The sequence below is a fragment of the Nothobranchius furzeri genome, chromosome 7 (assembly GCF_043380555.1).
Source record: "Nothobranchius furzeri strain GRZ-AD chromosome 7, NfurGRZ-RIMD1, whole genome shotgun sequence".
NCBI lineage: Eukaryota > Metazoa > Chordata > Actinopteri > Cyprinodontiformes > Nothobranchiidae > Nothobranchius > Nothobranchius furzeri.
Window position 1 is genome coordinate 70,739,758 of NC_091747.1, and position 13,742 is coordinate 70,753,499.

The 13,742-nt window shown below is 43.5% G+C and overlaps 1 protein-coding gene across 4 annotated transcripts in view; it reads right to left on the bottom strand.

The window, feature by feature from the left end:
- rhbdl3 (rhomboid, veinlet-like 3 (Drosophila)) overlaps positions 1-13,742 on the bottom strand; it is a 109,469-nt gene that overhangs the window by 31,324 nt on the left and 64,403 nt on the right. For all 4 annotated transcript variants that reach the window (XM_015954435.3, XM_054751773.2, XM_070553671.1 and 1 more), the window contains one exon: positions 8,022-8,180. In XM_015954435.3, the coding sequence (XP_015809921.3) occupies positions 8,022-8,180 (159 nt within the window). The remainder of the gene's footprint in view (positions 1-8,021; positions 8,181-13,742) is intronic.

Here is a 13,742-nt window from a genome sequence, read left to right on the forward strand (position 1 = left end):
GCTTTAGCAAACCTCAAGCAGCTCTGTTTGTGCTGTGGGTGGAGAAAAGGCTTCCTCTGCATCACTCTCACATACAGCATCTCCTTGTGTAAAGTGCACCGAATAGTTGAACGGTGCACAGAGACTCCATCTGCAGCAAGATGATGTTGTAGGTCTTGGTTGCTGGTCTGTGGGTTGACAACTGCTCTCATCATTCTGTTACTTCTGTTTCTGACATTTTTCTTGGTCCTCCACTTGGAGCCTTAACTTGAACTGTGCCTGTGGTCTTCCATTTCCTCGTTGTGTATCCTGGGAGGATATCTGGTTTTCTGGAAATTTGGGAAGACGGGAGCGATTGGAGTGCGACCCGTGCCCACGGAATGTGCCGCTCGGGCGGTGACCGCACAAACTGGGACGTTACTCGAGGTGAACCGCAAGCTGGATAATGTCCTCGCGGCATTGCCTGTGATAGTACGCAAGATGGATTTGATCTCGGAGAGGGTCGCCGGACGATGCGGGGATGTTTAGAACGTATAATTGGCTCACTGGTGGACATGAATGACCACTTAGAGACTCCAAGGCGGAGAGGAAAATTATCTCTGCCTGCCCCAAACAAGTCACGTTTATCCTTATCTGACGCCATAGCGGCCTCTCAAGGCTGCCTCAACACACCCCCACGAAAGGAGGAATGCCGACAGATGTTGTGTCCCGACCTTCACCCTCTTCCTTCAGATTGAGACGTCTGCGGGAAACTTCAATGTGCTCTCTGGTCCTTATCTCTCCCTCCCACCTGTTGGTCTGCAGCTGGTCGATGCGCCGCAGTGGCAGCTCCCATTGGAGGCTTCAGGATCCCGCCCATCCCCGCCTCCCCATCGGACTCTGATGTTGTATCTGTGCTGTTTGTGCTTCCATGTTAAAGGAGTTTTTTTTTGTATAATAGAGTTACTCTCCGCTGGGGCTAACTCTGCTATGCCTTTTTTTTACCTACCCCTACTTATCCTCATGTAACACCCTTTTCATCTATTAAGGTAGCGCGACTCATGTTGCGAATGACCGCAGTCACCAATTCTTGTTATGTGTCTTACCCACGTATGTCTGATCTTTGAATTGTGTGTGTGCTGAAACTCAATTTCGTTTCTCTGTATGTCCTGCACATGTGGTAGAAATGACAATAAATGACTTTGACTTTGACTAACTGTGGAAACAGAAGCTGAAATCTCTGAGACAGCTTTCTGTATCCATCCTCTAAACCATGATGGTGAGCAATCTTTGTTTTCAGCTCATGAGAGACTTGTTGTTGTGAGACCCTCATGTTGCTGCTCTCCAGAGAATATTCAAATAATATTCAATAATCAGTTCTAAAGGTTTTGGAATCAATAAAATTACAACGGTGCCCAAATTTATGCACCTGCCTAATTATGTTTAAACAATCATTGCATACTTTATGTAATCCTATTTGTTTCACTTCTCAAATATCACTGTGTGTGTGTCTCCTATGCATTTAACCGAAAACCAACGATTTAAACAGGAAAACCATAAAGATTAGCAAGGCTGCTCAAACTTTTGCTAGTAGTCTCTGGTTTTTCTTTGCTGCACCAAATTAAGGGGGAATCAGAAGATCCACATTTAAAACCTCAGTCACTTTTACCCTGCTTGTTAAGATACAACAACATAAACAATATGGCAGACTTGTTGCTGAGCTTCCTGCAGGTTGTGTGTTTCATTAATCACCAGTAATTGTTACATAGGGTCAGAACAGCACCAGGATGTACTAGCTTTAGACAATGAGCATGAGTCACAGGACCATTTCTCAGTACGTGTACTTGTCTGAACTTGTGTACTCAAATACTTGTGAAACGTCATCCACGATGGTCCAAGTACTGTTCCAATCCTATAAGTATGCGTCACGGCAAGTTCGCCCAAAGGTCCGGGGTGTGCTCTACTGTTTCGAGAATGCACCAACGCATCCGTCTGGACTTGGAACAGCAAAGTATCCCATAATACCTTGCATCGCAAACCATTATACTGCAAACAGCAGAGGAGAAAATTTTAAATCTGAAATACAAATAAAGAAATGTAAATTTATCAGAGAAAATGAGAGTTCACCATAATTCAGAAGGAGACAAACAGGTCTTACAACATCCTAGCGTGCTACTGCATGGCCCAAAACAACCTTGAATATGAGGCCATTCAGTTTGGTTTATCAATTTCCATCTGCTGCTATTTATAAAGTTGACAGAGTGTTGGGTAACATCAGCCAGGCTGCTAGGAATCCACCTGCTTGGGTCCGGCTCTGTTTTTAAGTCTAAAGATATTTTACACTGTTATCAAGCATGCTTCTGTGTAAAAATGATAAATAATCACCGTTAGTGAGGTGAGACTGTACACCATTATGTAAGCAAATGGGAAAAAAATGACTATTTGATGCATCTTTTCTACTAAAGTCACATGAATGTTAGGGATGCACCGAAGGATCGGCATTTGATCCCAATCGGCCAATAGCGCCCCTATCGGTTTTGATCGGAGTTTTCAAAATAGATCAAAGCAGACCGATCAGGTAGGGTTGTCACGGTAACCGTTGTAGCGGTAAACCCCAATAAAAAAAAGTTGACAATAATAATAACCGTCTTGTTTTAAAAAATATATATATATTATCTCGGTGGGTTTACCGTGGCTGCTGTGTAGGCGCGGTGACCCTTACCAGCCACCGTATCATCTGCTGAAGTTGCCGGCGGCACATGTGCACTTTGTTGTTTACAACCAAAACTTTCTTGAAGCTAAAGCTGAAATAATGGCCAAAGGAGGAGACGGCAGCGCTCAGGACGTTTATAATCCCTCAAAGAAGACAGAGTGGGAAGTACGGGCATTTTTTAGATATTTGAAGAATGCCGAGGGACAGTTTATAGAAGACGGCTATCCTGTTTGCAGCACGTGCAGAAAAAGTGTTTGTGAAAGGCAGCAATGCTTCAAATCTCATGACACATCTGCGTGACCATCACCCACATCTCTACAGTCAACGCAAGGCAAGCTAACGTTAGCGTTTTAGCTAAAATGCGTGATCCGAGGATTTGGGTTGAGGGGAATGCAACGAGTCGCTATATAAAGCAGCCGCAGCGCCACTACCTGCAAATAAACCGTGTCGCGGACACCGCCATGTTGAAATGACGCTATGCATTACGGGGCTCCCAGGGGCAGATAAGAGTTGGTCTCTCTCCGAGAATAATTATGAATTTAACAATGATTACTGCCTGATGACATTTTCCCACATCTGCAAAGCTCACTGGAAGGACCCAAACCGAGGACGATATTTTCCTGATATAGGGTTTATTACTCAAGTAAGGGTAAAAAAGTATCTGATTAGAAAGCTACTTGAGTACTGAGTATCATCTGATCTAATATTTTTTAAATGATGACATCAAACAGACATAAAATAAGAAGTTATGGGCAACTATTGGTATTTTAAACTCTAAAGGGAAAAAATGTAAACAAATAAACAACATAATTACAAAATAACACGTTTTAGGCAAAAGTTAGACACAAACTGAGGACAATATTTCCTGACATACAGGGTTTATTTAATTGTGTGAAAATATAGCACGTTTAAAAAAAATACCGCGATAATACTGAAAACCGTGGTAATTTTGGTCACAATAACCGTGAGGTTACATTTTCACACCGTGACAACCCTAATACAGACCATTTTAGATTAGGTTACATTTCCTTTATTTCCAGATTATGTAGTTTGTAGCACTCATGATGTTGTAGAAAATTTCTGGCCAATCCACGTGATCGGTATCGGTGATCAGCATTCTTTGATATCGGTATCGGTGATCGGCAGCAAAAAACCTGATCGGTGCATCCCTAATGAATGTACTCTGAAATCATGACCAACAGTCATTTAATGATCAGAATCAGAAGGTTTTATTGCCATAGGTGCGAGAATCGCAACATTAGGACACTGCTGCGGTACTTGGAGAGAGAAAAACACACGATAAGCAAAAATTAAGAAATAAACACAATGAAATGATAATAATATAGGGAGGCAATAACTGATGATGAAACAGCTTCTTTATATGACTTAGTTCTTTGTTTACTCACAACAAGGAGAAAACAATTAGAGGAAGACTTTGCTTAGTGCTGAAACAGCACATCTATTTATGTGAGTAATACATAGTTACACCATTACCTGTTGTAATGGGTTCCTGAACACTCTCAGGTAGGAGAAATGGAGTTTGCATTAGGGAAGTCCCGATACGACTTTTTACACTTCCGATACGACACCGATATTGCAGCCTTCAGTACTGACTGATATATAAGGTTATAAGAAACGGACCAATTTTTTTATGTGAACAGCTGAGGTTAGGGAAATAAGGAAAAACACACAATATTGTTCACTGACCAACCGCTACGAGTAGAATGTCTAAAGTTTCTATGACACACACTGCAAAAAATCAATATTTTGTGATCCTGCTTCAAACGCACGATGAGGTTGGACGTGTTCATCTTCCCCGGTTCTGTTCCACAGCGGGAAACTTGTGCATGACAAATGTTACACTGAGCCTAAGTGTCTTTGCCACCCAGCTTCAGCTCTTCTGTGGTTGGGTCTGACCCAAGTTAGTAAATTTAAGTCTTCCATCAGATTTGTGCCTCTTCTAGTGCCATTTTAAAGGATTTTATTTATTTATTTAACCGTTACTAGATAAGCAGCAACAGAAATGCTGCTAAAAGCACACGATTATGTGTAGCTGGAAAAGTTTCAACACTGTGCAAAATTACATTTATTTCTGTAATTGAACTAAACTGAGAGACCATTTAAAGGCTCAGGAACCTTTACAGGTGTTTCTATTTGTTTCTATTTCTATTATACATTTTAGCTGATTGGGGTCGTGTTAAATATCACACAGTCCCATTTTAATAGATTAGTGTAATGTTCCTGTTGTAGTTCTTACTGTTAAGAGCCCATTTATTCAGTTTTATATAAAAAAACATTTGGACATAAATTTTATTATGTTCCGGTCATTAGTCATTTATATTTCACTACTGCAGTAATTTATAGTAAATTAAGTAAGTTCAATTAAGAGGGGAACCCATTTTTCTTGCATTCTTTAATGAAAAAGTAACAAAATAGTTATTTTGGTAATTAGTTACTTTTAAAAACTTGTAACTCAGTAAGTAACTGAGTTACTTTTGTGAAAAAGTAATCAGTAACTATAACTAATTACTTTTTTAAAGTAACACTCCCTACACAGATAATAACAATAATAACAATATCAAATATTTTCACGCCATGTGCATGTTTCTATTATTCTGGAGTGGCTAGAAAGTGTAGCTGGGAATAATAAGCTATTATCAGCCCGTTTCTGCCTTGGTCAAGAGTTTAAAAGGCAACGCTTCAAAGGGCTGTATGAGACGCAGCGGAACAGGAGACAGACAGACAAAATGACTCTGGAAGAAATCAGAGAGTGTACACCAGGAAGAAAGAGAGAGGTAAAGGTGAAGAGTGGGAGAAGGAGGAGGAGGAGGTGAAGAGAGGACTGATTTGGATGCTGCCAGCGACGCTGCAGCGAAAGGCAATTACTGACAATCATGCTGATGGAGGAGCTGCTGTGCAAAGAGGAGGCGGCGTGCCAAATAAACCTCTCACAATCCGTCTCTGTCCTGGCCTCGGAGTCCTGCCTCCGTTTTCCCTCCAAACACAACTTTATTTGTGCTGCAGTAAAGATCTACCACAATCCAGTCAGCTAGCATCAAGGATGCTAAAAATGTCTCCAAATGTAGCTTCACTGAGGTGCTGAGCTCTTTTAGTTTCTGCCGACAGACTCTTTTTTTTTTTCAGAAATGGGGTGCTCCTCTGGTTTTACAATGCTGCTGCAAAAACAGAAAATTCAAGCAAACGTGACATTTGACTGAGGGTTGGGTTGAAGACACGATCTCTCTGGGAGAACAGAGACCAGCTTCAGGGCCAACCTGCTCTGGGGCCTACGTCAGCAGAGGTTCACTTTATTTAAAAGCATCACCTCCTTCACTTTTGCATTAAAGGTGCATTATGGAAGTGTGACAGCCAAAACATGTATAGAAATAATAAATGTCTTCTTCATACATTCTCCTGCAATGCCCTGGTCCTGTAGAACGAGCCCTGGCATTTTTACTGTGATTGCCTGTTTTTCTGTAAAATCACAGAAAAAGAGAGTTGCTCGGGTCGAGCAGGCTGCTTCATGCGCGTTCACGCTCAGGCATCGCCCGTAGCATTTGCTATCCGTAGCTTTAGCAGCAGAGAGAGAGGCAGTGCCACTTTGTCGCTGTTCCTAACGCCTAGTGACAAAGCTAGATACATTTCTGAGGACCCTTAGCTACTTTCTGTAGAACTTTCTTCTAGATATTTCCTGCAAATTAGCAACAAAATAGCCATTTTCGCTCCGAACCGTTCTTTGAATGTTGTTTCAGCTGTCATCAAGGATATAAATGTTACAGATACAAATGACGTCACTGGTGCTTTAGCTCACCTAGTAAGACGTCGGACTCCCATGCAGAAGTCCTGGGTCCGATTCTGGACGTGAACATAGTTCATTTAGAGTTTCTTTTTCACATTAATGGTATATTTTTTTTACAGTAAGATGCACAATTTTTTATTTGAGACTCGCCGAACGGCATTGAATTCACAGATGTGGGTTCAACTTTCATTTTGGAACAATTTTTCAATCAAGGGAAGGGAATGATCTGAGCATGCAGGAGGACTGACCCATCATAAACCTTTGTCGGCTGTGCTGAAGAGAAAGGTACAGAACCACATTATTTAATTAATTAGCTGCGCGTTCTCCTGTCCTCCCCCCCCCCCCCCCCACACACACACACAAGGGACTGTCTCAGCTGTTATTTTCGTTAAGGAGTGTGCACGTACAGCATGCGCGCCTCGTGCACGAGCCTACTATTGAAGCTGCCGTTACGCTTTTGGCCTGAGGGGGCAATCACGAGCATAAAAATTCAAAACTCCGTAAAGTCCCTTTAAAGGGCACATTTGAAACCAAAGTTCTAAACTAGAGTTTTTAATGCTGAGATGCAGGTTGGGCTGTTTTGGTTTAAAATATCATTACTAATAATAATAAGCTACCTGTGTTGGGCAGGGCTCCGTTCTACAAACACACTTTATGGGGTTTGACCCGATATCTGAAAATAAAGGATTGATCATATTTTTGTGTTTACCATCTTGGATCACGTTGAGTTCAGAGTGTTACTTATTTAGCTGTGACTCTGGTCGGCCTTACTGAGTACACACACACACACACACACACACACACACACACACACACACACACACCCCTTATTGCCTTTCAGTACCGGCCGGTGATGAGGGTCCTCTACCATCTGAACTATTCAGTGTTCACTAACCAGGACCCTGTCGAGGCGTCTCACTTTAACTGACTTTTTTCTTGCTGATTTTCTAAAATCTTACAGTAACATTTGTTAGTAAAACGCTAAGACTAGCACAGCTGTTTTCTCAGGTCCTCCCTCTGAGAACACAGCTGCTCGGCCCGTTAGTCTTTCTCTCTTTTGACTCCATGACGTCTAAAACAACAAGAGCACAAAACTCCCCTGTGCCCAGCTTCCAACACGCCTCATTCCAGCATCACACAATAAACGGCTCAGGCGAGAAGAAAGGGACTCACATACACACATTTAATTCAGTCTGGACAAACAAGCACGGCCCCACAGTTACTGTTTCCCACAGAACAAGTGCCACTCCAGGACCACTCGTCTCTGCTTCCCTGCAGCCAGTGGAAAGGAAATCAGGAGGCAGACGAAGGTACTTGAGTGAGATGTTGGGACGGCGAGCAGCAGGCTGCAGCTTAAAGGGGAAACTGAAAGTGGGACAAGGTGAACGTTACAGAGGGAATTTGTCATTAGCTGTCAGGAAGAACCACAACCTTATAGAGGAGGTGAACTTGAAACATGGATGATCTGTTTGATGATCTAGAGTGGGCTGGTTCTGTGGAGGGATACCCAACACCCCGAGGACCAGCTGAGGTCTGATTTCAGCATCTCACCAGGTTGACGAAGTCCTGATAGCAGATTTTCCCGTCCGAGTTGCCGTCAGCGAGAGCCAGCAGGACTTCTAGTTTGTGAGGGTCGAGCTCAGATCCGTGCGTCGCCAGCAAGTCCCTGAACCGCTCCGTGCTGATGAAACCGGAATTCTCCGGGTCGAACTGCAAGTGAACACACAGAGGCAGCAGAGCAAGGATGAGAAAACCTCTGTGACTGACTCACACGGCCTCTTCTGAAGCAAAGTAAATAAGGCAAAGCTCATTCAATAGGGAACTGTTTAAAAAACAGCATTTAAACATTATTACTCAATTACTAATATCAATAGTCCTAATCTTCCATTTTATCAGCCACCATCTTAACCCTGAACACCCCAAATGGTCAAAAAGAAAGAAATACTTTCTCTTGTTCCAGACATCAAAGGGTCGATAAGGGCCAGGGGCCTCACCTTTAAAGCTGTTTACACACAAAACACGCTCTGAGACAGCCGTTTCCATCTCAGACCTAAAGAACGGGAAAACGTGGTAAATCTAGGAAAACTCGAACCCTGGTGCAAGCACTTTCTGGAGACACGGACTGGCAGTTCAGCCGGTGCCATGGTGAATGTGAAGCACATTGACAGAACAGGAGACCCTCAAACACACACACACACACACACACACACACACACACACACACACACACACACACACACACACACACACACACACACAGGTTTGTATAAGTGACCTCATGGTGCGTTAATTATTTGACTTTAAATTGTTTTTTTTTTAGCTTGCTTGAACGTCTTCTTGAAGAACGAAGATGAGGCACCTCAAAAGGTCCCACCTGACATATACAGTCATACACAAACACAGTCACACACTCCCTCCCTCATGCTCACACATACACATACAACCAAAGACTTACAAAAGTGCACGCCGGACACCCACTCATGCTCCCCATACACACCCTATTCACTCTGGTCCCAGTACTGCTGCACATGGGTACAACCATCACCGGTTACCAGAGTTCGACCCTTTCTGCTGGGGTGCTGATGAGTAGGCTCCCCTGCCCAACGCTGAGCACAGCAACCCACCACCCCAGACCCCAACCAGACGGCCAGATCTCCCTCCTAGCCTCCAGCCCCAGGAAGCCAAGCAACAACAGAGGTGTGCTAAGACCCCTAGTCTCCCTCCGCCTGCTCCATTATAGTGTTGTGTGTTGATGAGGTGTATTCCATGGCTGTGGCGAGCGGGCAATGCGGGCATTGTCTGGCCTATGCCAGCTGATGCCACCGCACCACCCCACTTGCACCCACAGCCCTCGGTGTCTAAGTGCGGTTTAAAATTGGAAGTGGGCACCGGCACACGGGAGGAGGCTGAGAAATCCCCCTGCCAAGTGCCGTTGAATGTGCTCACTCCCAAGGCCCTAAGTGTGTGTTTGCATGGAATGTCGTCGGTGGAAGTGTATAAGGTGCAAATAAAATTGGGGGGCAGGTTGCCACAGGAATGCAGAAATGGGGTCCATACCCTTACTCCCTGACTTGTCCACCCCCCAAGTTCCTATGTGCATGTTTGTGTGATGATGTGAGGGAGCAGGAGGAGAGAAATATGCGGGGATGGGGAGGAATGGCTGGTTGGGCTGGTTAAAAAGCTATATATTAAAAAAGATAATACCTCCACGGGGTGTTCAGAGGAATGAATGTACGGTTTCTCTTTTAAAAGCTATATTTAAAAAGATTAATAATCACATTTTTATTCTGTCAGGCCCAACACTGTTCATGTTTACATCTACCAGCCATTACTGGACGTTATACTGACTAACACGGTTTAAAGAAGGACAATAAAAGGTAAAGGTCCTCAGGGCTAAATGCAGACAGATGTTGTGTTTGTGTGTTATTCAGTTTAGTTTCTTCAGTCATCTCGTTGCTCCGGTGCTGATGGTTTCTGAGTCTGGTTCTGTTTCATGATTCATCCGCTCATCTGTGTCTTCCTTGGCTCCTCAGCTCTTCACACCTGCCTCTCATCCGCTCATCCAACCAGCCGTTAATCATCCAGTCCCTCTCCATAAATGATCCTTTGTTTCTCACCTGGCTGCCCATGCTCTCCTGTTGATTATTGCTGCCTCATCAGCTGCTCCACTAAAGTGTGATCTCATGTTTGTGACATCTGCACTTCATGTCCATTATACACTCACTTCGGCACTTGAATTGCCGTCATTTCACAGGGAATTTAACACTACATCAGTCAAACTTTATTAATAAACCACTTGTCCCATTGACACAAAGTGCTTCACACTTAACAACTATACAGCATATTTAAACTTCAGTGCTGAGCCTGTCCTGGGCAAGTCTCCTAAAGAGCGAACCTTCCTTTTGATCACATGTATTTCTAATAAAAAGGAAGCATGTTTGACTTTGCTGCTCACGTTTGGCCGGTATTCTAAACGTAATCACTTCTGCCAGAAATGATGGTTCGAGTGGATCAGAGAACTTTGCTAAAGGCAAAGTTCACAAAGAAACTGTTTTTCTTATCATCTTTAAATTATAATCTGAATGTGTCATGCAGGCTGAACATGAAAATAGTCTCCTATAGGGATGGGTACCGAATTCGGTACTTTTTAAGTTACCGACCGAATTCCATAGTACCGACCGAGCACCGATTCACGTCATTTCAAACGGTGCCTCGTTTCGATACCCGTCCTTCATAACGAGAACTTGCCAAGACAGCTGCGCATGCGCAAGAGCGTTATGTCGTCGGTCCCTGCGAGCCAGTTGTAAACAGAGCAGCATGGTAGAAAGAACGCACGCTAACGCTTGGGTCCACTTCACTAAATGTGATGGGTAACTGGGTGATGATGAAACCAGCGACAACGATCTAAGTGAGACATCCTCATCTTAATCTGCTCCGGTAGGTAAATAAAATGTTTAAGATAACGTTAGCTTGATATGTTAGCTTCCGTTTCGCTAACGGTGCGTTTGCTTTCTCCTCGGAACTCCGAATTTCCGACTAGAAGAACATGAACGCGCTCTAAAGTTTGGCTTCACTTTACAACGATCTAAGTGTGAGGCATCATCGTTTTAATCTGCTCCAGCAGCTAAATAAACTGTTTAAGATAACGTTAGCTTGATAAATTAGCTTCCATTGCCACCATTGTTATCAGCTAATGGTGCGTTCGCTTTCTCCTCGGAAATTCTAACTTCCCAGTAGGAAAAATCAAATGAAAAACGACGGCAAAAGGACTGAAGATACACAGTAAATTTAGTTCACAGTAAAGATGTTTGCTTCAGTTTAATTATCAGCTTATAAAACTACAAGGACGATGTTAAAATACAAACAGTTGAATATTATTTATCGTGATATTTATCAAATATTGTTATATATTGAGAAATATATATATTTAATTATAAAAGAGAATTAAAATAATAAACACTCAAAAGTATCGAAAATTGGTACCGTTAAGTACCGGTATCGATTCGTAGGTACCAGGAATTAGTACCGGATCGATTCAATGTCAAAGGTACCCATCCCTAGTCTCCTACACACATGTCCTGCATTAACTTCTGATAGAAAACAGACGGTGATACTCCAGGATTAGAAAATCCTGACAGATCTACGTCACACTGTCACTTAACATTCATGGACTCACCCATCTTGACTCATGATGGGGGAAGGCTGTTGTTGGCTTAGCGTCCAGGGATTAGCACAGAATGTCTCACCTAGTAGAAGCTAACCGTTAGCATTAGCAACTCCACCACACAGCAGAACTCCTCCAAGCTTGTGTTATTTGTGGAGATAAAACATCGGCGTTGCAGAGGAAACGGAGTCAGTGGTAGAGTCGTGTTGCTGTTAGCCAATCAGAGGAGAGGTGTCCAAGCATCAGGAAATAAGACTAAATCCTGCCATCTGAAGCTGCTTTCTCCTCTGGCTGTGAGTGAAGGGCATTTTACACAGACAGAGAAAGCAGCTCGTGTGTGTGTGTGTGTGTGTGTGTGTGTGTGTGTGTGTGTGTGTGTGTGTGATTCCATGTCTGTTTGATGTGTGTGGACCCTCTGCTTTATTACGCCTTCATGCACATGCATCCTCAGACCCTGTCCATGCATAGAACCTCACAGCTGAGTCACACCTTCTCAGCGATTAAACACTCAAACAAAAACTCCTCACAGCAGTTACAAATAAAGAACCAACCTTTACTCGCAGCAGATCGGTTAGTTTCTGACGAAGACGTTCTGTCATGATGAAGTCACATCAGGCGGAGCGAGAGTGTGTGTGTGTGTGTGTGTTCCCCTCACATTGTTTGTCCCAGACTGCTCAGCCCAGTTTCTCTCCAGAACTCTTAATCCAGAATTACAGTCCAATCCCAGACAACCCCGTTCACTCACCCCCTTGAGCCACAACAAAAGACCCCCTCCCCCCCACCCCCCCACCCCCCGGATTATGCTCTCCCACTTCACTTTTTACACTCCTGTTTCCTCACTAGTGTCAAAGACGAGCCTGTTTTCTTTCTACGTCACTTACAATTATAATTTTCCCACTCGTGCTTCCCTCGCCCCCCTTTTGCAACAGCGCCAGCTTTCATAGCTGAGTGAACGCCCGCTGAAGTCAGCAGGCCTGCTGCTGGGGCAGAGGAGCACAGAGCCAATCACAAAAGACCTCTGATTTACTCGCTCGCTTCTCCCTGATCAGTGATGGTTTCCCTCTGACGCGAGGCCACTCAAACGCATCCCTTGGAATAAAAGAGTAAAACTGGTTTAGTCCAGTTTAGAGGAGTAGTTGCTGTTCCTATTTTATTATTTACACACAATTTGTTGTAAAATAGTTTAAATATTTTTTACTTTCTCTGTAATTTTTTTTGTTTAGATTAAAAATGGCGGCAGAAAACTGCCTTTTAACCAAACACACACACACACACACACACACACACACACACACACACACACACACACACACTGAGTCTTGTATTTCTATCCATATTGGGACTTTGTATTGACTTCCATTCATTTCAGTAACTGCATTTATGCCTAACCCTTACCTTGACCCTAACCATAACCAATATATTCCTCACTTAACTGGAACAAAAACTCTATTCACATCTTATGTGTAAACCTCACCCCTAAGCCTAAAACAAGGAGTCCACCGTATTAGGAAAGGGTTCTGGTCCTAACACGGACCATCAGTCTTCAGAAGATTAGTGAATATGCCATTTCTGGTCCTGTAAGTAGGATAGCTGTACAACCACACACACACACACACACACACACACACACACACACACACACACACACACACACACACACACACACACACACACACACACACACACACACACACACACACACACACACACACACACACACACACACACACACACACACGTCATACCAAAAAACATTCACATCCAGTGAAATAGGGTTCATAAGCAACACCTCTGTGCTGAGAATGAAAACAGTGTGTGTTTGCGTATGTGTGTGTGTGTGTGTGTGTGTGTGTGTGTGTGGGTGGGTGCTGCTGTAGCAGGAAGAGGGGGGTGTTGGACACAATGCCAGGCTTTTTGTCTTCAGCCTGCATTTCATAAAGCTGAATATTAAGCCCCAGACTGAGGGTGGGCAGTTTGCAGGCATCAAGGGTCTGAGTGTTCACATTTGCATATGAAGCCTAGAAATCTACAGCAGCCTCAGATGCTGTGAAAAGCAACAAAACAACTACATTCTGATGCATATCAGGCATCTAAACGGACCGACAACT